The 26367-nt window shown below is 40.3% G+C and overlaps 1 protein-coding gene across 1 annotated transcript; it reads right to left on the bottom strand.

The window, feature by feature from the left end:
* Window positions 1-25471, bottom strand: gnav1 (guanine nucleotide binding protein (G protein) alpha v1). Its single transcript, XM_034896213.1, has 9 exons — window positions 24903-25471; window positions 24437-24528; window positions 17632-17724; window positions 16773-16933; window positions 14116-14244; window positions 5393-5522; window positions 5146-5217; window positions 3018-3105; window positions 1-567 (listed from the first exon to the last, which is right to left on the bottom strand). The coding sequence occupies exons 1-9, from the start codon at window positions 25030-25032 to the stop codon at window positions 377-379; spliced, it is 1086 nt and encodes a 361-aa protein (XP_034752104.1). The 5' UTR covers window positions 25033-25471; the 3' UTR covers window positions 1-376.
* Window positions 25472-26367: the final 896 nt, after the last annotated feature.

A 26367-nucleotide genomic window follows, 5' to 3' on the forward strand; every position in this document is an offset into this window, starting at 1 on the left:
ATAAATGTATACGGGTGTGAATATCAAGTCCTCAAAAAAGTAACTTCACCATTCAAACTGATTTATAGTATAGTACAAAAATATAAATGCCCATTACTCTCCATCATAAGGTTTAAAAAAATCAATGTTTAAGGGCACCACCCCAAAAGAAAGGATCAGCCAGGTGGTCCTTCTTCTTCAAAGTCATTTGAAAGAGTTTTTCTGAGCTACATGAAATCGAGCAACAGCGGTTGAAATGCAACAGTGGCAAAGACTGTCAGGCTGCACCTTCAGATGTCAATCAGACAATATGTTTGGAGCTAACAGACTTCACGTCTTTATAAATTAGACATCTGAGGGCTGTCCAGTAACGTCTCGGACCTCTGCTGGCACTGGGTTACAGGAGCGACACAGCCTCCAGGTTCTCTTTGATTATCGTGTCCATAACAACCTGGAAGACGACCTGGACGTTGGAGGTGTCGGTCGCAGTGGTGAAGTGGTGGTAGATGAGTTTGCTGGGAGTAGCGTTGAGCGAGACGAAGGTGGCAGCGATGAAGCGGGCAGAGGAATCTACATCGCAGTCTGCACCTGGAGGAGAGAGGGGGGGGGGGGGGGTGTTTATAGTGAAACATGTGGCATCTGGCCTTTTCCCAGAAACCTGATGATTCTAAGATGTGTATTAGACCTGGGAATCCCAACCAGGCGTACTAAAGATAAAAGAAAAAATTGAAATTATGATTTACATATTTGTGTTTAGGAGGGTATTAAACACAAATAGGATTATAAATTCCTGTGAGGCTCACAATAACAGCACATGCGTCACACCAACCTGAGTCGGCTGTCGCACCCGAACACCAAGTGATGAGACCTAGAGTTCATGAAAACTAGTTACTAAGCAGTGGTGGAAGAAGGATTCAAATAATTGACTTAAGTGTAGCATGCAAGTGTTAGCAGTAAAATTAAAGTATTAAAGTAAAACGTCTTGTTCTGCAGTAAAATGTCCCTTGTGACTTACAAATTATTAGATTTTGTAGAATGCCTCGACGTGTAAGTTACATTTTACTGCTGTAGCTGGTTGAGGTGGAGCGCTTATCTCCTTCCGATCCAGTAGTTTATTCCAGTGGTTCCCGTGGGTCACAGGATAAATCAAATGGGTCGTAAGATGATTTTTCTGAGATCTTTTTTTGTAGGCTTTGTTTTATTGTGAATTATTGGATAGTTTGTGGTTACTTAAATGAAACAATGTGAAACATTTAGAGAAGAAATCTCTCTTTGTTGGAACTTCTGACAACTCAGACATCAGAAAAGAGGCCAAAACTACACTGTACGTTAATGTAAATGTATTTTGCTACTTTCCACCATTGTTAGTAAGCAAGCAGAGAAGTACAAATATAAAAGCTAAAAGTAACCAGGAAGGACTCAGATGTCCAGCTTCTGCCACTCCAAGTGATAGTGGTAGTAATAGGAATGCAAACCTGAGCAAAAACAATGAAAAAAAAATCCAAACAGCTTTCATTTTAGGATTGTCTTGTATGACAGAATTCTTTGTAAAAACATAGACCTTATAGACCTATATATTAATGGTAATATACAATATCTGGAAACATCTAGATCAACACATTTGGAACATGACGGGTTGGTTATGGTGAAGTTGTACATAAGCCCCTCTAATAGGGCTGTTTCAAACAAAAAAGCTCGGGAGCCACTGCATTAGACTAGTCATCATATCCGCGGTCAGTGTGAAATTAGCCTGGATCAACAGAACAACAGAAGAGGTCTGACAAGATTTGCCACTTTACAAAAAGAACCACCTCCAAGCTAACTTTAAATGCCGGAGATGCCATGTTTTGATAATCATTTGGATCGTGCAACAAGGCAGCCTGCTTGGTCCTTTCTGAAAACGATTGTTAAGATTTACAAATAATATGTCTATGGCATTTACTCTCTAACTGGAACGTTTTGGGAATGATTTGTGATACACTAGTAAGAGCAAATTAGGTTTAACTATGTTTATCCAGCTAATTTAAATGGCTCAAATTTCTGTATTGTGTGAAGAGTTAACTTCTTTTAATATTTTATGTAACATTTTCATTTTTGCCAGTTGCAAATGTTTCATCAAAACAACTTCCTTCCCGAGACCATTACGACAGGAGCTTAACGCTGCCAAAGACAAACGTGATTTGTTAAAATAAATGCAAACAACCCAGAGCATTTTTTTCTCCTATTCTTGAATGTATCTGTGGTGTAGCCAGACCTTAGTCAGCAGCACTGTGGAGATGGGAGACTAGTGTGAAATAGACACTTGCTCTGCTGGCTGACTCCAATCTCAAAAGTTTTCACATTTCTATTGACATTAGCATGAGAGCAGAGAGGACACGGCTCCTCTTGAGCCCATGGAGACGTAGGGAGGGAAATGTTGAGCGGATGAAAATCAGTGTGTGTCTTTGTGTTTTTATTCAATAACCTGCTAGATATTTTAGCTTAACAGCATTTCTTAGATTTTATAAGGAGTCTAATCTTTGAATTTTGAATGGACATCTCTGGATTAGTGAGGTGAAATATTTGTGTACAATAATTTTTTTCTTTTCCAAAAATGTTTAATATTTATGATGCCTGGACATAGTGTTCGTTATGCATAAGGAGAAATGTCCGTTTGGTGTAAACCTAAATGACAGAGATTTTATGTCAACAGGAACAGAAAGGTGAGATCAAAGATGAAGTCTATTTTATGTTTTATTGTTTTAAGGGCTACATGTTTTAGTACAATTTCCTTTTCTGATGAGTTCTGGATTTTCAGAAAAGTGTTAATTAAACTAAATGTAGATAACCTTGTAAATGTACAATTTATGGCTTTGTTGCTGTATTTGATTGCATAAAATGTTGCGCTTCTCCTGATAAAGTTAATATATAAGAAGTTTTGTTCATGTCTGACAATTGTTTCTCCACTGCATTTGCATTTTAAATGTATTATATACATCCATGTCCCCTTGTATGTGCAGGATGCAATAAATGACAGAACTACCTAACATAAGTCCTACCTTTAAACTGTGGCAGGTATAGCCGCAGATGTCGCCCAGAGTGTAAAATCTTGTCTTGAAAAAGATCTATCTTGTTCATGAATAAAATCTGTAATACAAAACACACACAAAAACATCAAGATGGGAGCACGAGATGCTCGTCACAAGTCAAAAGGTATCAACCCAGTGGAAAAGGAAAATGAATCCGGAAGACATTGGAAAAAATGAAAATGTTAATTCGATTTGGTGATTCCTCCTGAAACGCTGCAATAACTAACTGAACAATGAAACAAATAAATCAGTTTTTACAGACACATTTATTGTCACTTTACAGATATCGACCCAAAATGTGAAAATCAATAGCTGTGTTGATACAAGCACGGGGAGATGACGCTTTATCGATGACCTCCCACTATTCATCAGTGTGCAATCAATCACTTATGTAGTCCCCACTGTCAGTGCTCAACAGCAACTATAAATCTCTGTCTTTCTCTAAACTCAACTTGTCGGCAGCCATCACATTTCACAGGTCCTTTTTTCTTTGTAGTCAACCAATTAAAACTATGACCAAGTTTAGTCTTTTCTGGCCTGTTTGATCACTCACACTCACGCGCACACGCGCACACGCACACACGCACACACACACACACACACACACACACACACACAAGATAACGAGGGAAGGATGAGGTAGAGTAGATTTTCAATGAACAGGATACAGAGCAACACCTGGGTGTGTAATTATCACTGACCAGACACAGTGAAGAGTTAATTGAGGTGGAGGTTAGAAATGTCCCTCCTACGTAAAAGAAGGTATCATTAAACACTTTTGTTTAATGAGCCTGTTAGCCATGTTAACATGCAGGCCCACACACAACCCTGCACATAAACACATCACACACACAAAGACATTTAATTGCCCATTTAACTCTGATGAAGCCCTAAATAAAAATCTTTATGGTTAAAAAAACATTTTATTTTGCTTGAATAGGTACTTTGGAGTGACAACTTTGGTGTAACAATTTCTGTGTCTGTGATGAAACGCCAAGCATAAATTACTCATCCTCACAATGTCAATTATGTCGAAACGGAAGTGGGCCTTTGTTTGGGTGGAGATTGTTTGGTAACTACTTTATAAGAGCGTTAAAAAATAGTGTTTGAGATGACGGGCTTCTGGAGAAGTTGCAGAAACCACTGTAGAATCAACAGCATGTGACACATTCTTCACATTCAGTGACTTGTGTTTTTTGGTGGGCTTTAAATGCGAGTTAAGTGGAATAAATTGTACAAGGCCGTTATGCACCGGCTTTGATGTGATCATTTACTGGAAATGACAATGGAAAAACACAGAGGGGAAAATGTCGCCTCGCCAAAGCTCACCCTAATTACAACTCACTGTTAAATTACGAGTGACAGAGGACTCAGAAACAAAGGACAGGGGCAGGGCCCTGTCTGTGTGTGTGTGTGTGTGTGTGTGTGTGGAAACAGCATTAATAAAACACATTAGTGTTATTCTTGTCTCATGGTGTCATAGAGAACAAATGGGGAGCAACAAAAGAGTTTGCTTGTTTGTCCTTCACTCATCCATGTTTTGCGTCTTCTAACTGTCAAACTGAACTAGGGTTCCCACCTTCTTCAGCTGGACCCTTTTTTGTTTTGTGACATTTAAATATAGGTATAGCTTGCCAGTCCACATCTCAGGATGAGTGGTGGACAATTTAACCACAGCAGAAGTTTCCACTCAGAATCTACTAATCTGTCTTTTCCAGAATTAATTAGAAGATGAAATAGACGGATTCCAAAAGTATTTAACATTGTTTTGCCATACCATGGATTATGTTTTAAACCCCCCAAATTATTTTGTGACCACACAAAGCAGTGGTTTTTAACATGAGAGTTAGGTTGGAGGGGCCAACACATTAATTAGTTAGGGAGAAACTTAGCAAAGCTAACAAGTAGACAGATCAATGAATACATCATCTGTTATAGTATTACTTATTGTTATAGGGGAAACCTAATTTCTGCAAATTCTCAGGAAGCTTTGTTTGGTTATTTTTGTCTTTAGTCTTAAAAAATATTATAGATTACATTTGTTTTATCTTTCCTCCAGAGGTAAAGGAAGTGAGGAGGAGATTGATGAATTTCTCACCATGGATGTGCTGCGGAAGAAAATGTTGTTGCAGATGCAGGAGAAGAGTTTCAGGCTCTCCTGAAGACGATTCTGCAGAGAGAAGACAGTAACATCATCTGATAGCTGCAAAGGAGCAGACACTAAGTCCTTTTAAAAACTTGTTCTATGAGGACAGAATGTAATCTGATTGGCTGAGATCTAACAAGTGTTCTCTTGTCTGTAGAGCATTAACATTTGTGAGGGAGTGACTGAGTAAAACGCTTACCACGGAGGGGTCTTCCACCAGGGTCATGTCGTAACCACTGAGCGACACCACAAACAGCACTGCCCTGACGTCCTCGAAACAACCAATCCACTTCCTCCGCTCAGTTCTCTGGCCTCCAACGTCGTACATCCTGTACACAGGGAGGTGGAGAGAACAAGGTTTGACAAAAGACAAACTGTGGACAAGTGAGAAATTGAGGTAAAGAGGGGGGAAGTCACAGTGCAGAGAAAAGGAGATAAAAATTATCGAAATAGAAAACACGCAGGTTACCCCGTTCCGGCTCGTCAAAAAAAAAAGTGTAATTAATAACAATAATGCTTGCTGCATCCTATTTAGTTGTCACATTTAGGGCCTTGTATTGTGCACGATGGCTCACTGGTATGACTTACTGGGACACATATATAATGTCATTAATTACACCTGTGCTATTTCTTCTATGATGAGTCCAAATGTCAGTTTTAAAACTAGGCTTGTTACTGGAATCCCTGCCAATAGGGACATGACAAAAGACATACAGGCAGCAGAGAAGAAAATCAAAGCCAAGTAACAACAAAAGCTGTGCATGTGCAGAGGGATAAAAGATATCCACACTGTGATTCTGGGCCCAGGTGCTATTGATTTATCAGGGTGACACACTCAAATCAAAGACCCTCAAGAAAGTGGACGCACACACGTGCACGCAGTAGTGACTCCCACACCAAAGAGAAGGCATTTTGCCCATAGGCTCTCAAAATGACAATTTCTCCCTTTGCTACTCAGATAACAAAACAGCAGAGAGATTTTCTTTTCCGTCTTATTTTGGAGGCAAGAACATTTCATTATCAAACATGGATTTGTACGTAAAATTATAAAAGACATCATCCCTGTGCAGTTTTTTACTATTAAAGGGGAGAAAGTATGATGATTTATTTATTTATCATTCATGAAACAATGAAGGTCACACTGTATTCAAATGTGTGTGTGTGTGTGTGTGTGTAAGTTTGTGACTGAGATGTCCTTTATCAGGATTTATTTTCCAGAAAAAAAGTATAACGCTGTGTTTTCTGTGTGTTCTTGACCTTCCATACTGATGGTACATCCTACTATCGTATTGAGGGGTAACTCTAATCAAGCAGATTGTATTGGTTTTGGATAAGGTCAGATATTCCTAAAATATGTCTTATACACACACACACACACACACACACACACAAAAAGAGGAGCGTGTCCCCTGCTCCTTCCTTTTTCAATTTTCAACAAGACAATCACAACATTTTCCCCAAGACAATCACAACACAGCAACATAAAGAGCGTAAAGGTCAATCCTCTCCCAAAGTGCGAGAGAGAAACACAACGGGAATAAGAGCAGAAGAGCAGAAAATCAAAGAGACACAGATCTGTTCATCCCACTTCACCCATTTTTAAAGCCAGATGTTCCATCTCCCACCTTCCATTTGAGCATCCTTCGGGCTAATGCAGCTCTTTATTGAGAGGGGAAATGAACGCGTGGAAACCCAGAGGCACAAAAGGTGAGATAAGATTTCCGTAGGAAATTTACCATGGAAATTGAAGGCACAGAGAGGACATGTCAGTGAAGCCAATGCTACATTAGACAAACCTACCCACAAGCATGTGTGCAACGTCACTCTATATAATAAAACACTAACACTCACACACTAACACACACAATCCTCTCATGTCATATCATATTCAGTCAACTTCTGTTCCCAACAACCTGCCTTCAAAGGAGCCAGAAAGGACAGCCATTTTCAACTGAAAACTGAGCAACTAAGTAAAAACATTAATAAATCAGACAAGGTCATTTATTTCAGACTCTCATGACTTGGACTGAGGACTTCAGACTCCACAAAACTCAAGACTGTAGTTTTGACTGAAATCAAAACTGCCAACTATTCTAGCAGAACGTGCTGATTTGGCCAACGTGTAGCATGCAGTATGCAAATAAAAGTAAAATCTGCTGTGGAATTAATGGTTGGTCACAACCAGAAGTAAGCAGTAGGCAGTAGGCAGTTTTGAGTGACTACAGCAATGCTGTAGACTTATGGTATACTTATTAAATGTATACGTTCATTACAACACAATATCATACCAAAAACATAAAGAAATATAACATTCACTCAGCATTATACAGCGAATCCCACATTTTACAGAATCAAGTATACTCAAGGCACCCTGGAGGAGGCAAAACCACATGGTGTTACCCTTTGTCCAGACTTGGGAAAACATCATGTCCCAAAACCAAAAGCAAAGCCTCTGAACAGTTTTGTTGGGAAGGCAATGTTGAACGGCTAGATCGAGAGCAAACATGTTCCAAACCTTGACTTCATCTGTGTAAAGGAACCCTTTTCTTTTCTTTTTAACATCACACCTTGTCTTCAGCTGACGTCATCCTTTCCCACACCTGCCACTTTTGCCCCATAATGTTGACCCTCATTTGCAGTGTTGTAATTGTAATTATAATTATCAGAGCAGTTGATGTTAATGGTGCATGAAAAGACCCAGATCGTTATTACACTGAGGGGTCAAAGGCCAAACAGGGTGTCTATATGCAAACTCTGCTGTGTCTGGGTGTAAATTTGTGAGACTGTACACACCCACACCCACCCCTGAAAAGATGATGGCTTGATGTCATTCATGTCACTGTTGAAGTGTTTGAATAACAAGAAAATGAGACCACCATTAGTCATTCTCTGTCGGAAAAATTAAAACTTCAAATCAAACGCATGTCAGGTGTTACGACTCCTGTTACCCACCCAAAAATATTATTTCATTTCAGTTTTGATCATATCAAAACTTTAAAAAAGAAACCAATGCACAAAACTCTCACACCCTGAATCCTCGGTAAATTAGTCAGACCAACTAATTCATTGATTATACAGCTTGTCTACTTCACCGTCACACGCAGTGAATGTACACATAATGCACAAAGCACAGATGAAAAGAAGTAGAGATACAATAGGCTAAAAAAGAGAGCAGGATAGAGGGAGATTCATGTTAGTGATTCTAAAACATTTAGCGCACAACTTCCTGTGTTACACATAAGCTATCCTATGATAGTTAGACATTTTGCAAAATACACGTATAGGATGACAACTAATATCACATTATACAGTACAGTGTGAGATCATTATGTTGGCCCGTAGACGGTATTTAATGTGAATTATGCAAATCATGAACATTGGTCACATTTGTTATTCAGAAAGGTATTCCACAAAAGGAACTTAAGTTTGATGTTTTACAGTGAGAAAGCCTTGTACATTGTTATTGTTTCAATATTTAATTCTGTGGTAACTTCTACATGGCAGATTCCTCACTGACGAAGCAAATAAGACACACTACTAATCAAACAACATAAGACCAAGTTGATTTTTATGCTTTCAGATATATTGAAGAATTTCAAACTATTATTTAGGCCACTAGTAACGAATAGTAAAGAGTTTGAAAATATTATGATAAATTCAACTGATATTGTTTTTTAACACATAAGATAAACATTTTCAAAAGGCATTCAGGACAATAACACCCATTTTGAAAATTCATAAATTTTTTCCAGTTCAAAAATAATAGTTAACATGTTCAACTCTCTCCCAAATCCCCAAACAACATGCTAAAATTTAAATTTTGTGATTCGGTCGATCTGAAGCACATTGACAAAAAAAATGAAAAATAAAAGGTCCTGGCTAAAATCAAACCTAGTGATGTACTGGGATACTTGCAACGCATGATAGACCCTGACAGCCTATGGTTTGCATTTTTGACATACTTTAATTTGTGACTTGAAATTGGAGATTCAGCCCAGCAAACACATCCTACAGCAATACTGATAGAGCGAGAATAGTTTCAAACAGTATAGTTCAACGTAAAACAATTCTTAAAGATATTAAATAGAAATGCAGGGTGCAGATGCTGACTCAGAAACCTCAAGTCTAAACCAACAAGAGGTAGATAGCCATTGAATGGAGGGTGGCAGTTTCACACTTTGTTAGCTACGTGCAGCCCTAATATTTACAAAATGAGACCACGCTGGAGCAGAAATCTCCATTTCCATTTTAGCTCTGAAGTCTTTGCTGTATTTCTAAACCTTTGCTGAATGAATTCCAAAAACCCAGTGTCTCTATGTATAATTACGGAAATCGTTTCTTAATTTATTAGTTTGTAAAACTACTGTTTGAATGGAAACTTAATGCTCGCGCTTTCTAACAAACAGAAACCATATACTTCTCCAAATCCCTTTAATATCTTCTTTGTTGCCAAGTTTAAAATAATTACATTGACTTATGCTAAGCTCTTCATCAACCCCAAAGGGCTTGAACTCTCTCTCTCTCTCACACACACACACACACACACACACACACACACACACACACACACACACACACACACACACACACACACACACACACACACACACACACACACACACACACACACACACACACACACACACACACACACACACACACACACACACACACACACACACACGTATGTGTGTCAATTACCTTAACCCAATTACTTGTCTCCTTAACAATTCAGGAAGATAAGAGAAGAGGGTGTGTGAGGGCAGGGAGGCTGTGCTCCATCCCGCAGCACCACCTGCGACTCTGCTCTCCCATCTCAGCTCTGACATCGTCACCATCACAATGTTTCACAAGAAAACAAACACGAACAAATGAAAAAAAGCAAAAACAACAAGATTGTAAGGTTGGTCAACTGTGATGTAAACAGTAAGGAAGGAAGGAAAAAGCTAACTTTACCTGCACAGGATAACGGGTACCGTTATCATCGAAGCACTTGGCTGTCAAATCTATTTAAATGTGTTTATGCCATTAAATGCATAAAAAACACACAATTCAGCGGCATCCAGAGACGTACAAAAAGCATTTAGATGTGACACAAATGTCCCTGACTGAAGTCATCTGCTGACAAACTGACTCGCTCCACAAGGTTTATATGCTAAACAGAGCTCTTATGAAAAGCTGAGGTAATGTGTTTTATTATTAAAATGCCATATATGATTTAATCTGAAGCACTGAAGAAGGGCAAGTCGTTATTGTTGTCCAATGAAAGAGGAATGGCTCCTCAGGTAGTCATTACTAAGAAAGAAGAAAAAAGTAATCTAATTTCTTTAATTGATACACACACACACACACACACACAAAATGTGTCTAGTGCTGAATATTTTCTTGTTAACCCTCCATGGCTCATTACTCTTTCAATAAAACCAAACTATGGAAAATCACCTACAGCCGCAATGCCCCAACGCTCCTTATACCATCCTCTGGATTTCCACTTCTACAGACCATATATGTTCAGTGTCAATTTGTCCAGTAGAGTCCAGGTTTAAGACTGAATATCTACAGAACTAACAGCAATCCCAGCAGCCTCAGCAGTAGATAACGTTCAGTGCTAATTAGCAAATGTTAGCATGCTAACACGTTAAACTAAGATGTGAACATGGTAAACATTATACCTGCTAAACAACATTATTTTAACATCAAACATTGTGAGAATGTTAGCTGATGAATTTAGCATTTAGCTCACTGTGATTACTACCCAGCTCCAAGAAATACTTCCAATTCTGTCAAGGATTTAATTAACATGATAAGTTCACTATATAACCCTACAGACACTTCTTTTAAGTCAATTTTTTGGTGTACCCAATTTCCCAAAATCTACTTGTAAATCGGTTGGTAATTTTACAGTAATTTTTTATTTCAATTAACTGACACCAGAACATATTTTAAAATGCATTTCATATTTCCAAACACATATGTCAAACTCTGCCACTAACAAGGGATTTGTAAAAAATTAAAATCAAAACATTTTTTATTCTAATATCCACTGACCGGCAGGTAATAGAAACCAAGTACTAAAGTTGGCAGTGAATGCTGGGACAGATCCTGTCTTGTTTATCATTGACTGATTTAGATGTAATTTTGTCAACTTCAGGATTCATGTACATTTTGCACAGTATGTCCTTCACCTTGGAACAATACAAAAACTTCCTCAGCTCTTCATTTTTTTTTTTCAATGAATCTTTTTATTTACAAAAAGAACAGCAATTGCTTACAGAAATTTGGCAACAAACACTTTGTGTTTTTGCTTTCCCATACTGCAAATAATGATTATACAGGATAAAGGATGTCTGTGGATGCAGATTCGGCGTCAGCTCTTATCATTTTACTCCACTAGGCTGAGAGCTCAAACAATGGCGTTCCTTCTCAATTTTTGGGAAGAATCGTGAGCCTTTCGAAATAAAAAACACCCAAGCATCCCATCTCTTATGGGAATTGTGAATTGACCCTCTACTGGAATATTTAAACTTCAGAAATACTATTAGGTGGTTTATCCAAGCTGAGGCTTTGGGTGAAAGTTCTCATTTCCACGCAAGACGAGTTGCAAAAGCAAACATCTTCTACTTGTCATTTGTATAGCTTCACCTGGAACACCAAAAATAGCCATTTCAGCACTAGGCTGGATATCTCTGTCAAATGCTAGTTTGGCATCAACTAGTGCCGGACGTGATGATGATGTACAGGTGTCGGTTTCCTATTGGCACCAATCAGCATCTGGGACCTGTTTCCAATAAACAAGTTTTCGTAGGTTTGCCGCCCAGTAATAATACATTAGGTTAGGCAGGGCTAGTCCCCCCTTCGTCCTAAGCCTTTGAAGGAGCACCTTACGAACCCTGGGGTGCTTGTTGCCCCATAAGAACAAGGATATCAGACTGTTGACAGATCTGAGACATAAGTCCTTTCTAAGAGGACAACCTTGCAGCGTAGCTCTTGACAGAGGGCTGGGCTTGGAACATAGTTTATTATTCATTTCCGATAATTTAGGAGAGGCATATAACAAGCAAATCCATGATACAAGTTTTGCTCCAAATCAAATTTTTTCCAATACTGCAAACAAATATAGCCACTCAACTCGGTCAAACGTCTTCTCCACATCCAAGGAAATCCCCACCTCGGGAGTCTCAGAGGAGTGAATGATGGCCAAGGAGCCTGCATATATTGGTAAAAGAATGACAATCTTTAATAAAGCCAGTTTGATCCATAGAAATTATGTCTGTCATAACAGTATCTATTTGATCTAGTATCTATCTATTTGAGTCATCCTCTGGGAATTCAGATCTATATTTAATTCAGATTCAATAATCTAGATCTATATAAATTAGAATAAAATGCTTTAAATGTAATATTTTCTTTCAACAGGGTCAACTGTAAGTTCTTAGGAAGTCTTCTGGATCTGTGGTATAAGTTGAGCAGCAGATCTACATTTCAGTTGATGTGCCAAGAGCCGACCTGCTTCGTCACCATGCTCATATACAAGACCTCAGGAGCAAATGCTGTTCAGTTTATTTTAGTTGATAGCAGGTTGTATTGCATTTGTATTTGTATAGCCATTTTGGATGGAGATACTGATTTGAAGCTTGAACGATTTAATGTTGGATCCATAACACAGTTAAAGTCACCCCCAAAAATCAAATGATATGATTTCATGCTATGTCTTGGAGGTCATCCCTCTGCAGGCTTTGGGCCTAGTGCGCAGTGCGCTCAATCAAGTTCTGGAGGATTTGCAAACACATGCGCTCCCATGGCACCTTTCAGCAGCCTGAATACAAACATAGTGGGGTCTTGGCCATATTCAGGATGTGCAGATTAGTTCTGCAAGACCTATTTTCCAGATTTTCAAGGCGGTCGGACAGAGACGTGTTCAGGGTCTGGAGCGATTTGATGGTGGCTTCAGCTGCGAACTGCCGTTCAAAGTAGTTGCATGCCAAGGTTTTTGTTGTGTTAAGATGTCCTTGAAAAGAGTTGACTGTATCACACAGTCCATCCACTAATGCTTGAAGGGGCTACATCGATTCTTGGATTAGTGTGGCCATGTCTTCCTTAAGACCAGTACGTTGTTAAGCTACTTCTGCAGTCCGTAGTTTCATTGAGACGGGGATTCCAGAATGGCCAGCTTCAGATTTGTCCGCAATAGTAGTAGCTTTAGCGGACGAGGCCATAGAAGCTAACTTGCTACTTAAGCTAACATTAGATCGTGCGCTCGCTTGTCTCTGCTGCTTACTCATTTTGGCCCCTCAAAAGACCAGGAACTGCTACACTTTGATAAATACTCGGTGGAAAGTCATCAGTTATTTGAGTAATTAAGAAAGTTAATCGGGAGCCGACCTGCTCTGCAGCTAACACATATGTGACGCTGGTCTGCATCAGTCAGGCAGCGAATAAATCAACTTCATTAATATCATTAATATCGCCCAGTCATGACCATCGTCCGCCTCAGGAAATGAGTTTAGCCATTGGAGGATGATAAAAAGTTAGTATTATGTGACAACGGCTCATTGATCAGAGATGAATATGGTCATCTGACATCAGCCTCACAGGCTCAGATACCTGCCCTCTGCTTCTCCACTGATAAGGCCGAGCCACTGATGCTTTTGAATGTGTGTGTACGCGGTCAGTAGAGTGAGTGTAAAGCCAAATGATAGGTGTGTTATTGACGTATTGAATGAAACCAACCATCTCACATCTCAGGCCTATCACATGGCTGTAGACAGAGATAAGAGTGTCACAGCTAAAGAAGTGAAGGGAGTTGGTACAACAGCCATCTCTGGAGAAGTCAAGTGCAGACCTGCAGCTCTGACTGAGTAGATGGTTATATCACCCTCAGTCTGCAGTATTTAAGTTAATAAAGAGTAAAAAGGCATTTACCTGAAAATGAGATGGTTGACTTTGAACTGGGTCTCTATCACACCGGTCGTCCTCAGTCTTACTCGCAGAACGTCTGTCTCTGTGGGAACGTAATCTGGAGACGTGATGCGGGTCAGGTTCTCAAAAAAACTACCAAACGAGGATGAGGAGGCAGATAAAGAAAAGTGAAAAAACAAAAGAGAAATCAGGTGGGGGAAAAGAGAGAGGGGGAAATGTTATAACCTGCAGACAAACCTGAGATCAAAAGAGAATAAACTGAGGTATCAGTTGCTGGCGTGTAGACTCATACAGTGTGTGTGTGTGTGTGTGTGTGTGTGTGTGTGTGTGTGTGTGTGTGTGTGTGTGTGTGTGTGTGTGTCTGGGCCATCAGCTGCCAGGTGGCTGGTATAGTGTGCAGTGATAAGGAGCCCCAGGGGCCGCAGCGGCTCATCATGATTAAAATTCACAAGATTTACCATAATAACACACTGAGGCTAAGCTTTCAAACACAGCTTAGCTATTAACACAGCTAGTGTAATCAACTGTATCATGTGTGTGGACTCCATGAGATGCAACACACACACACACACACACACACACACACAGTGACGTCTCCACCAACACCTGAACTGACTATGACATTCTCAACTAGTCATCCTGAATCAGTTTCTTGGATAGCAACACACATCCTGCTGCTTAAAGTAAAAAAAAAAAAAAAAGGCCTACCGGTTGTGGCACAGTGCAAGTGTTTTGTACTTCTATCTTTGTGAGGACCATTCTGCGTTTTCAGGTAAAGGGGTAGTTTTTTTTAGATATTTCCCTCAGGAGTTGGTAGAGACCAAGAACAGAGCTAAAAAGCGAGTGTATACAGTATATGGCCAGAGAGACGACTCCAAATGAATGATCATCTACATAACTGCTGGAGGTATAGGTAAGAAGCACGGTATGATATGTGAATCTATTGTTCATACTTGTTTTAGTCATCTGCAAGAAATAGCTTTTGGTTAGAGTTAGGTTTAGTCCAAAAGGAAAATCTTATTTTTCTACTTTTGCCTATTATTTCTATTTAGTTAAGATAACGTTATACTCATAGTAAGTGCTGAGATCTTGGAAGATGACAATATCAGAACACAAGAGCTGGATGGACCAAGAAAAACAAGTGGTCAGAAAATTGAAGTGTTGTAAATGTGGCAAAGTTAATAATTCCACTTGCAATTAAAAGATAACTTCTCATTGGGCTAGTAGTTTCCATTAGCCAGGCTTTTCTGTAGCATGAGCACCATCTATTGGTGCTATTGTGCAGAGTTTAGGGTAAATTCTTACACACCTTCACCAGTCTGCAGTAACCTGTTTCATAGTAAATCACACATAGTGAGCTCCACTGTTATAGTTAGGTAAATGTGTTAGTTATATGTTAGTATTCATGCCGTATATCCACATGGGAGGTCTCACATTTTATTTAAGAGACACGTTCTGTTTGAGTTCTTTAGTTTTAGCTTAAATGAAAACGCTCACCACAATGTGCTAGCTTGCTAGTCCGGTTAGCCTAACTTTGATGATACAATAATGGCAACAGTAAACTGAATAATTTCTGTTTTCATTTTAGCTAACTGGAGCTCTTTATAGTGATGGATGTGATTTTGAAACACTGTTCTGCTATTTACCAGAATAAACGGCTGTAATAGCCAACGAAGAGCGACGGTTTCGCCTGCAGATACAACACAGCACCAGAAGGAGAGTACACACTTGCTACATAAACAAGGTGAACCTGAAAATGTGTGTAATAATCTCTCACTCCGCAGGAAATCTGGGTTCTTAAAACAACACAAGTAAGTGAAAACAAATTTACCTTTATTTTACAAACTTAGATAAACTTTTAAACAATGCAAGGGTTTGTTCAATACAGTCTTAATATTATGGCCTTCCTACAAGAAAAGTTGTACAAGACTGAAATTTCCTTTAAGCTAAGCCAAGGTCTGGAAAAAACATGTCAATACGGGTCCTCACAAGTACATAAGTATTAACCTGTGTGTGTGTGTGTGTGTGTGTGTGTGTGTGTGTGTGTGTGTGTGTGTGTGTGTGTGTATCTATGTGTGTCTGAGAGAAGCACGGAGGGTGATGGTGATGTACGGTGGCTCTCAGTGGGAACAAGGGAGCCTGTCGGTGTAGATAACCCCAGAACCGAGGCCTCTCGCTGGGGTAGATGAGAACAGACGGCCTCCTGGTGGGTTCCAGCCCTGTCTTACTTCTGCCTCACACACGCCATCCCCTGCCTCTACACTCTTATTTTCATCTTTATTCTCACTTCTTTTCTATATTGTTTCTGCGCGCATTTGTCTTTTTCTTAAATATTCACATTTTTAAACATTTCCTGTAATCATATTATTTTAACGTCTATGTGTGAGCATTTCTTTGTGTCACAATGCTTTGCACACACAAAAAACAAAAACAAAGTCATGTATGTATTTTTAACATGTTATATAGATGTATACAATAGCCTTGGAGGTACATGGAATTGCACTTTTCTTGGCTTTCTCTCCCTTCCTCTTGTCTTTGCATTCCCGAGACTGATTTTTAGTGACAGCAAGCACACGGCTGAGCATCGGCTGCTAAGTTTAGTTAATTGGACCCCTGCACCTCCTTATCACAGGATGACTGCGTGCTGGCAGAGTACTCACTAAAGCGCTGAGTCATTGAGCTCGTACTCGTATCCCCGGGCTGCCGCCGCCCTCACACCCTGGTCGGCCAACAGACAGGACAGGGCGTGGCTAAGGAAAGGAAACAGCACCTGTTCTTCGTCAAAACACCGCCCACACGACAGGACAGTATGGGCGTGGACCTGCAAGAAGAGACGGAGACAGATATATAGATGGATGGACTGCTGGACAGGGAGAAGTGGAGGCCAAATGGAAAAAAGGATTTACGTCTCTATGACAAAAAACTTTAGTCTGTCTCTGCTCTCTGGAATTCTTAATCAATACAGATGCACAAATTAACGGATATGCACACAAACAAGTGATAACACACGCATGCCCTGGCAACATTTAATAGGGGAAATACTTTGGTCATCGTCTCCTGGCAAGATGTGCTGAGTGGGAGGATAGATTATGAGCTCTGATAACTTTGACAGTTAAGTTAAAATCAAATTGAACATTGCAATAAAATCACCCACCAAGTCAAACTTTCTGCTCACTCTCATGCAAACATAGTGTGTGTGTGTGTGTATGTGTGTGTGTGTGTGTGTGTGTGTGTGTGTGTGTGTGTGTGTGTGTGTGAGAGTGTTTCGCTGCATGCACCAGCTGTGATGCAGTGCTGAGATGCTGCTCTCTAGTGCAGATCTGGGTGCAGTGCAGGAAAACCAGCAGCATTAAGCTGAATTTGAACTGAAGAGCATGATGATGAATAAAAAGATAGCAAAGAGACAGACAGGTTTTGAGAAGAAGTCTTATAGAAATGAAAAACACAGAAAATAAAAAAGGTACAAAATGACAGACAGAAAGAGAGACATGTTGACACAGAGACATCCAGAGAGCCTACCTTGTTCCTGTTGTTAGCCAGGTTGATCCGGAGGACACCCATGCCGTGGAGGACAAACTTCATGGAGGTCAGGAGGTTATCCAGCACTGCAGGCTACCAAAGATTAAGTTCATAGGTTAAGTTTATGAATAGCCATGGCAACAGGAAAAGGAAAAAATTCTGGACTGAACAGGGGGAAACAGCTAGCCTAGTCCAAAGCTAACATAACCAGCCTCCCAGCACCAAACATGACCCTTTGTAATTTAAGCTTTTAGATGAATAAAACAAAAAAGAGGAACGGGTGATTCCACTGTTGACTCTTAAATTGTTTTTAAAAATCAAATTGAAGATGGCTGGCCTTGAATCACAGACACAGAGTTCTAAGTACTTGTGCACTCCTTTTTGGCTGCACCTCAAATTGCACATTTACATAAATACTATGTGAGGCATTGTGTGTGTGTGTGTGTGTGTGTGTGTGTGTGTGTGTGTGTGTGTGTCTGTCTATCACACCCAATGGATCAGCAAGTCCTATTGAGAGCATAGGAGAGTGAAAGTTTGGTTTATTATAACTCATAACTCTATTTTAGTGCTTGGAAACCTTGAGACTTCAGAGCAGAGTGACTTATTGGGAAGTGTGTGTGTGTGTGTGTGTGTGTGTGTGTGTGTGTGTGTGTGTGTGTGTGTGTGTTACACTCTCTGTCATTCTCCTGCAAGCTAAAGATAAGCTTCACATTCCATCACGATTCTATCACAGTCTGGTCACTCTTCTGTGTCTGTGTGTGTGTGTGTGTCTGTGTCTGTGTGTGTGTGTTTGTATGTGTTCTCTCCAAGTGAAATGTGTGAGTTGAGATAACACTGAGGTGCCAAAGATTCATCTTACGAGGAGAGCCAGGCTGAGGGCTACTGACACCTCAGCATTAGGGACAAATTAGTCTCTTTCTGGAGAACCTTGGCTGACAGCACGCAACTTCATATTAACAATTTGTCACATCATAATAGCACATTCTTACTAGTCTGACAAACAATAAATACTGGATTTTTATGGTGCAGTTTCTATCTTTTATGACCACAAACATCACTAAAAATAAGGAAGTTTGTGATTTAGGGGTAATGGCAGTCTTAAGGTTTAAGAAGTTCATCTGTTCACCAACACATCCTTAACTCCTCACCTGAAAAAACTCTGGCAACCAAGAGTGTTCATGCAGTGGTCTCTCCTCTAGTTATAACAATAATGATAATAATGTCAATAGTACAAACTTTGTCACACTCATCAGGACTAAATAACTACCCCCTTTGATAGATCTCTGCTCACGTTGAAGATCGGTGGAAATATAAGATAAGAGATACATAATGGCACATCTGTGGCGTAAACGTGTCTCACCCTATTACCTACAGTAAAACTAACCTGAGAGTAAAGGATGATGAACGGCCAGCTTGTACTGAGACGAGATCTCATCAGGAAGCATAAGTAAAAGCATCTGTGTGGAGGCTTTACGGATTAATGTAATAACACACGTTCAATTGGGGCTCATGAAACATTACATTACAAATGTACTTTTAGGGGGGCATTAGAACTTTTATTGAGACTTTCACTAAATGGGTAATGTCATTGTGCATTCATCAAGGCTTGATGCAGCAGCCGCGAGTTCACCCCCGACCTGCAGCCTTTTGCTGCATGTCATTCTCCCCTCTTTCTCCCCTTCAATGTCTTCATCTGTCCTTTGGAAATAAAGGTCTAAAAATACCCTTAATGTTGATGTTGGTCTTCCATCTATACAAACTCGATGTGACAAAACCAAACACTTTTGACGTTGGGTGCCTCTAAAGGCCCTGAATCTTAGTTTTCAGTCTTGAGGGGGTTCACACAGCATTGAGTAATCTGCGCTGACTGCCACTTGAGTCTGCTTTAAAAGGGCGTACTGAACTACCACCAAATTCCAGCCCCAAAAAAGTTATCTGAAAATTACCCTATGGAGTTTTTAAACATTTATGAGTGGGTCCCTGTTTTATTTGTATCATTCATGAGGATGCCCAGGCACAATTCATATTCTGCGATCGACAGATCAGCTTAAAATAAATAAATAAAAATACGCTCAACATATAAGATCTCAAGGATGGACAAGTTTCATTTGGGTGAAAAAACTGAATGTAAAAACAACCTCTTTGTTTACAAGAAAACTCACAGGACACCTTTAAAGCCAAAGTATTCTATTACACCAAGTGTTAAAGAACATATAGTAGGCCCACACAACCCCACCATTTTACCGTGAGTATTTGTTTTTACAAACTCAGCAGAATTGGAGCGTTGTAAGCATCACAAAAGGCACCATATATTGGATATATTAAATTGTTTTCTACTATATACAAGATAATCTGTCTACACCCGGGACTTAAGCAAGATTTATGGAATTTAGCCCCTCTCGTGTCCAGTTGTAACCTCGTCTCTCCCTTCAGTTGGTTCATTCTTAACCTTCCCTCCCTCCACCTTTGTCCTACATATCAATTGTTTCCAATTTCCTCCCTCTCTGACTCAAGGCTTTCTTTAGTTTTGTGCTGACAGTAAAGGTGGGAGGCACAGGGGGGGGGGGGGGGGGGGGGGGGGGGGGGGGGGGGGGGGGGGGGGGGGGGATGTGCAGGAAACACTTTTGTACTGCAGTTTGTACTGGCTGCAACTAAACACACTTTCTGTTTTCTATTATCCCTAATGAACAAACACTGTGTGCACCCCCCCAAGACCCACACACAGACAACACTATGGGGCCACAGGTGTGTTGTTGTATGGTAATCTGACTCCACCATGAGCTATAAGTCACCTCTCTAGAAAAGTATAGGGTAAAAAGACACCGACCCTGTGTTTCCACCAGGGTGTGTATGTGTGTATGTGTGTGTGTGTGTGTGTGTGTGTGTATGTGTGCATGTGTGTGTGTGTGTGTCCATCAGGTTACAAGAAAGTCCAACAGACAGAAATCTCTCCCACCTCTGCAACCTTTGTTTCCTGCTGGTTACTAATACTACCACCACCATCACCACAGTTTAAAAGATTATTTATTTCAGGCATTTTAGGCCTTGATTTCCACAGGACAGATGAATAAAGATGAAGACATGAAACGCGAGAGAAAGGGGGGAATGATGTTCAGCAAAGGGGAAGAATAAACCTCCATATATGTGCGCCTGCTCTACCAACTGAGCTTGTAAAGTGTGTCAGTGAAGACGTAACAAGTTTATGTGGACAGCTCATATGGTTATATACTGTATACTGGTTTTGTTTTGACGTTTGCGCTTCTTTTCTTTTTTCTTTTTCAACATGCTTTGAATATATAAGACCGAAAAATGTATGTAAAAAAGTGGTGTTTTGCATTCAACCCACGGGATGGGCCAAGTTTTTGCCACAACAAAGAAATACAACTATATGAATAAACAAACAACCGTGTCATCTCCAAATCCATAAAGATACACTGAACTATTGTTCCCGTTCAACTTTGTGTTTGGATCGACTCCCCGTACGCAACAGCAGTTTTCTTGTGTCGGAATGCAGCTGAACCGGTGGCAGCCTGATGTTTAATCATTAACCACAGACTGTTCTGCCAACAATGTACTAAGAATGTGTGTGTGTGTTTGTAGGTTTGAAGTAGGGATCGGAGAAAATCAAATATCACAATATTCTTCACCAAATACGTTGATGTCAATATTGCGACTATATTGTATGGCTGACTATTGGTGCTTTAACTAAATGTTATTTCTACACAATGAGAGTTTTGAGAAATATTCTCCAGAAATGATAAATGTAACTTAGTTGTTAAATGTAAATAATAAAACAGCTAGAACAGTCTGATAATTTCAGAAAATTACATCACTTTATTGTAATGCAGCCTGTCAAACCAGATAAAGACTTACCATATTATGATATTACAATACATCCAAAATCCAATAATCTCTAGTCTCATATCGCGATATCGATACAACATCAATATATTGCCCAGCCCTAGTTTGAAGCTTTATTGATTTCACAAACAAGACCCTGCCGTTCCAGGTGAGAAAACTCCCGGATTTATCGCATTCTTCATATAAACACCTGAATAAACAACAAGATTCCAGGCTGAAAATTACAACTTCCGTACTGAAATGGTAACCATTACCACACCAACATGTGCACACACACACACACACACACACAAAGCCTCACTTTGTTGACATAGAGTTGTGTGATTGAGAGAGAATGAAGGGAAAATCTCCCTTCACCATGGCCTCTGGCTGCAAATAAATGAGGGATGAGACCAAAGAGGAGCCCCCTTTCAACCTTTCCTCCCCTTTTTCTCTCAAACACTTTGCCCTGTCATGGTCCCGATGCAATATAAGCCTGGCTGGGAGGACCAAAAAAAGGCCAGACAGGGAAACGAAGAGATAGGGTTTTCTTGCTATGCCTTCAGGGGAAATATGAGAGAATGGATAGCATGGAACAGGGATAACCTGTTCAGTTCAGTCCAGATGTTTACTACTACACTGGTGGACACTCAGACACACATGTGGAACAACATGCACAAAGGCCTGATAACGAACAATGAGCTCATATATATGTGTGTGTGTGTGCAGGGCAGGGTGTTTCTGTGTTTGTTGTGGGAGGTTGGGATGGTCGGGGAAGGGCAGGGCAAGTATGTGGCTTAGTGTCATTATTTCAGAATAAGGGCGTCAACTGAGAACAAAGGAAAACCCAACTGACAGCACGGGCAACAAAAGAGATGGACAACTGTCATTTAACACGTTTTGATACGTGTGTGCATGCTTGCACATGTAAAATATATATTAGTGTACTGATTATATAGTAAATGCTACATAAGGAAGTTCTGAAATCTATCACACTTAGATTTTTCTATGTTTTCAGTTCAGTTTGTCCGTTGGTTTGTTTATTGTTTGTTGTTTTGTTGATGGTCAGCAGGATTATGGGAAATACTACTGGCCCAATTTGAATGAAAATTGGTGGAAGATATACAATTATAAAGCGGATCCAAATCACGCAAAAGATACACAATAATTTTATTATCATTGCATTCATCATCATTGCAATATGACATATCACATACTTTGTGGTTGGTGCTAATAAGCAAATGTTAACATGCTAACTAGCTGAACTAAGAAGAAGAACATAGAAAAACATCATACCTGCTAGTATTGTTACTGCAAGCATGTTGGCACATTAACATTAGCATTTAGCTCCTTTAGTACAGCCTCACAGAGACACTTGCATGTATGTGGACCATTAGTAGCAGTACCATTTTGGTAGCAATACCAAAACAATTTTGCAATAACATGTTTTTCTATGGAACCCTATTTAACTCAACAAAATAAGCCAACGTTTTGAAATGTTAAATGTTGTCTGAAGACAAGCAGTTGTACAAGAACTTTGCCTAAGTAAAATAGCTGACGTGATTATGAATGAGACTAGACGTTTAATGCCAACAACACATTTCTTTCTCTACCAAGAAAAGTGTTGAGGTTTAATATCAAGCCCTCCTTTGACTGAGAGAAGAATAAAAGTGCCAGGTTAGGGGTTATCTTTCGTTGTGCGGTGCAGCCATTATAAGAAAGCATGATGCCTGTGTTGACAGGTGTGAACTGCAGACAAGGTGACTGTTATGAGACATGAGAGGCAGCAGAAGGAGAGAAGGGGTGCAGAGAAGAGGGAGCTGGAGGCGTCTTTAATATCTAGGAATGCATTCAAACATCCCAGCTGCCTGTACAAACAACTGGGACCTTCATATGAGCACACGCACACACACACACACACACACACACACACACACACACACACACACACACACACACACACACACACACACACGGTAAAGTCATTCAGTCATCAGATGAACTCTTTATCTTCACTTTGGAGCTTGATTTCAGTTTTATACTCTATTTCACTAATCACAAACAAGAGTGTGAATTGTGTTTAGGTCGTTTCAAACTGCACCATGATCAAACATAAGTTTATTTCAGACAGTAACAGGGGTGTTATTATAGAACAGATATCTGTAGACAGAGAGAACGGCTTTTTCTGTCATCACATACTCATCATGTATACAAGACAGAAAGGAGGAGGCAGGGAGAGAAAAAGAGTAAAAGATACAGAACAGTAGAGGGGAAAGGGAGGGGGAAATAGAGTAAAATGTGGTAAGAGGTTAAAGGAGGGGGATGTGGAAGAAGATAAGCCTTCAATAAAAACAAGCTAATGGTGTGTGTGTGTGTGTGTGTGTGTGTGTGTGTTTGCTGAACCATTTCCATTCTCCCCACCACATCCCAACCCCTAGTACAACATAGGAATTTGGCTTCTAGTTCCACACACACACATACACAGAAGGAAGAGCAGATGCGAGCCAAACCACTGCATACCAACTTGGATCTGACCCTCTGTATGATGAGAAATCTCAGTCCCCACAGGAACTAAGTATGGCCTTGTTTTAAATCTCAACTCCATCACTGCCTCCCCATCTTTAACTTTATTTTCACTCCTTATAATGCCTTGCCGTGGCTGCAGCATCAACTGACCTCCTGACTTCTCGTGTCAGAGTCAGGCACTTACTTGGAAGTTACTAAACGGTGATAACCGAAACAAAGTGATTCATGTATTTATCTGTTTTGTACTACTTCCCTTTCAAAGATACAAGACAAATGTGATTGTTATCCAACTCTCATTTACTGGAAACTTTACACCAAGCCCTCTGTATGCTAATAGGCTATTATCTGATAAAACATTAGGCAGGGTAAACATTAGGAGGGTCTATGTGTGTGTGTGTGTGTTTGTGTTTGTGTGTGTGTGTGTGTGTGTGTTGCCAACCTTGAAGCTGGTGAGTTCTTGCTTGGTGAATCCATTACTGTGGATGATCTTCATCTGTTTGACCAAAGTGCTTTTACCACTCTCTGCTGCACCTGGAGGAGGTTGTTAAACGTGGTTAAACTGAGTCTAAAATATAGACTAGTAGAGGTAAAATCATAACAAACTGTTTTCTATCTAGCCATCTATTCTTGTGGTCAGGTTTTATCATTCAATCTGCAATACTTTAAATTAAACAGTAACTCTTTGTGAGTGTAGCAACGTTGATGGTGAACTCTTCCAGCCTGGGACGTGGCTTTCCAAAGCAAAATGCATCGTTTTGTCATGTCTTTCAGTTTCAGGTAGGCTGCATATGCAGGTTATTAGCACTTCGTTATAGGCTGCTGTTTGTTTAGGCTACATGGGCACAGGTATCTATATCACGTGAGTAAGGTGAATTCTTATCAGGAGGGTCAGTCATCAGTCTCACCTAGTAGGAGTATTTTAACCACATTCATCTCCCGCTTGGCCGACTCGTACAGGTCTCTGTCTATCTTGGCACTGTGTATCCTCGCCTTCTTCTCCTCTGTAACTTCGGTACCGAGACACAGTCCCATCATGAGCACTCATCTCCTCGCCCGACCCGGGCCTGAGACGAAAGACAAAAACAAGGAGTCCTGTTTGGGAATCAACCCGAGTTGGTTTCTACGCGCCGCATGCTCCGAGCTCTCCTGCTACTCCGTCAACTGGATGGTTACTCTTAACTATAGAGAAAGAAAAAGTAAAGTTCAGGCCATCTCCGAAACATCCATCAAACTCGGAGGAGTTGTGGCTCAGACCGTCCGGACAAATCAGATTTCACGCGTCGCTCCAAGTGTTTTTGCTTCCTTGTCAGTGGCAGATTTTATTGGGTGGGAACGTTTTGGCGACTGTCCTTAGTCTTGAAAACACCAAACTGTTATGTCCCTGTGCGCCGGTGCGGTTCAAAATCTGCCCTACCGCCATTGGCAAAGACCCCAGATGTCCTAAAAAAATGCCTCCTCCCACCGCAGCCTGCTGCACATATGGAATAGTTTTGGACTTCCCTGGGAAGTGACGTGCCGGGGGACAAAACTGCTGAATGCGCAATCTCACCTGTGCATGCTTAGAAAAATAAAATACTTCCATGTTGGATGTACAGTGGTGCAAAGTAACTGAGTACATTTACTCAGTTAGGGTGTTTTTCATTATAAAAAGCTTCCCTCTATTGAACCCTTATCTTAATAATGGTACTCCTTCCAGTTTTGGAGCCTCTACATTTAAGTAATACTCTACAAAATATTTAAATTTCAGTATGGTGGCTTAAAGGCCAAACCCCAAGAAAGACAAAAACAAAACACTTTTAGGTATTTCCACCTATTTCAGTGGTTGGCAAATGGCTCTCCTCTGTGCCCTTGAGAGGCCCCTGTGTAAAATAAATGTTTATTTAGCTATTCCATTCATAAAAAAACAGCTTTGACCAAATGAATGTGGAGAGTGAGAGCTTGATGTCTGCTATGTCCCTCAGCTGAGTGATACAATCCTTCCTGCAGAAGCTCCTCCGGGCGTTTAGGCTGGAGGATTAAAGGCTCTTTGTGTTTGTAACGAGGTGACGGTTTGCAGTTTTTGTTCAAATCCCAGAGCAGCATGAATGGGACGAGTCTCATTTCACAGACTCAGTGAGCTGTGACTATTTGCTGATCCAACAAAGATTTCACCGGGCTGCACACATCACGCTAGTGCTGTTAAACGGACATCACATGAAACTTTGCCACATTACTAATTTATTTTAACAGTGAAATTTACACATTGCAATATATTGATTGAAAGGTTGTGAAAATTCCTACCATCAAATATTTAGAAACTTGTTTATTTCTCAGCCTGCCACCATCCCACCTTCTACCCCACATGCACACTTTAAAAACACACACTGTCTT

The sequence above is a fragment of the Etheostoma cragini genome, chromosome 2 (genome assembly GCF_013103735.1).
Source record: "Etheostoma cragini isolate CJK2018 chromosome 2, CSU_Ecrag_1.0, whole genome shotgun sequence".
NCBI classification, from domain to species: Eukaryota; Metazoa; Chordata; class Actinopteri; order Perciformes; family Percidae; genus Etheostoma; species Etheostoma cragini.

Bases quoted from the DNA above. Each gene is read 5' to 3' on its own strand.
- gnav1 (XM_034896213.1), bottom strand. From the start codon at position 25,032: ATGATGGGACTGTGTCTCGGTACCGAAGTTACAGAGGAGAAGAAGGCG. The intron at 14,245-16,772 runs GTGAGTACTCTG...CTCGTTTGGTAG, and splicing joins CTCAATGACTCAGCGCTTTA to TTTTTTTGAGAACCTGACCC. The intron at 5,523-14,115 runs GTAAATGCCTTT...CCCTGTGTACAG, and splicing joins GTCAACCATCTCATTTTCAG to GATGTACGACGTTGGAGGCC.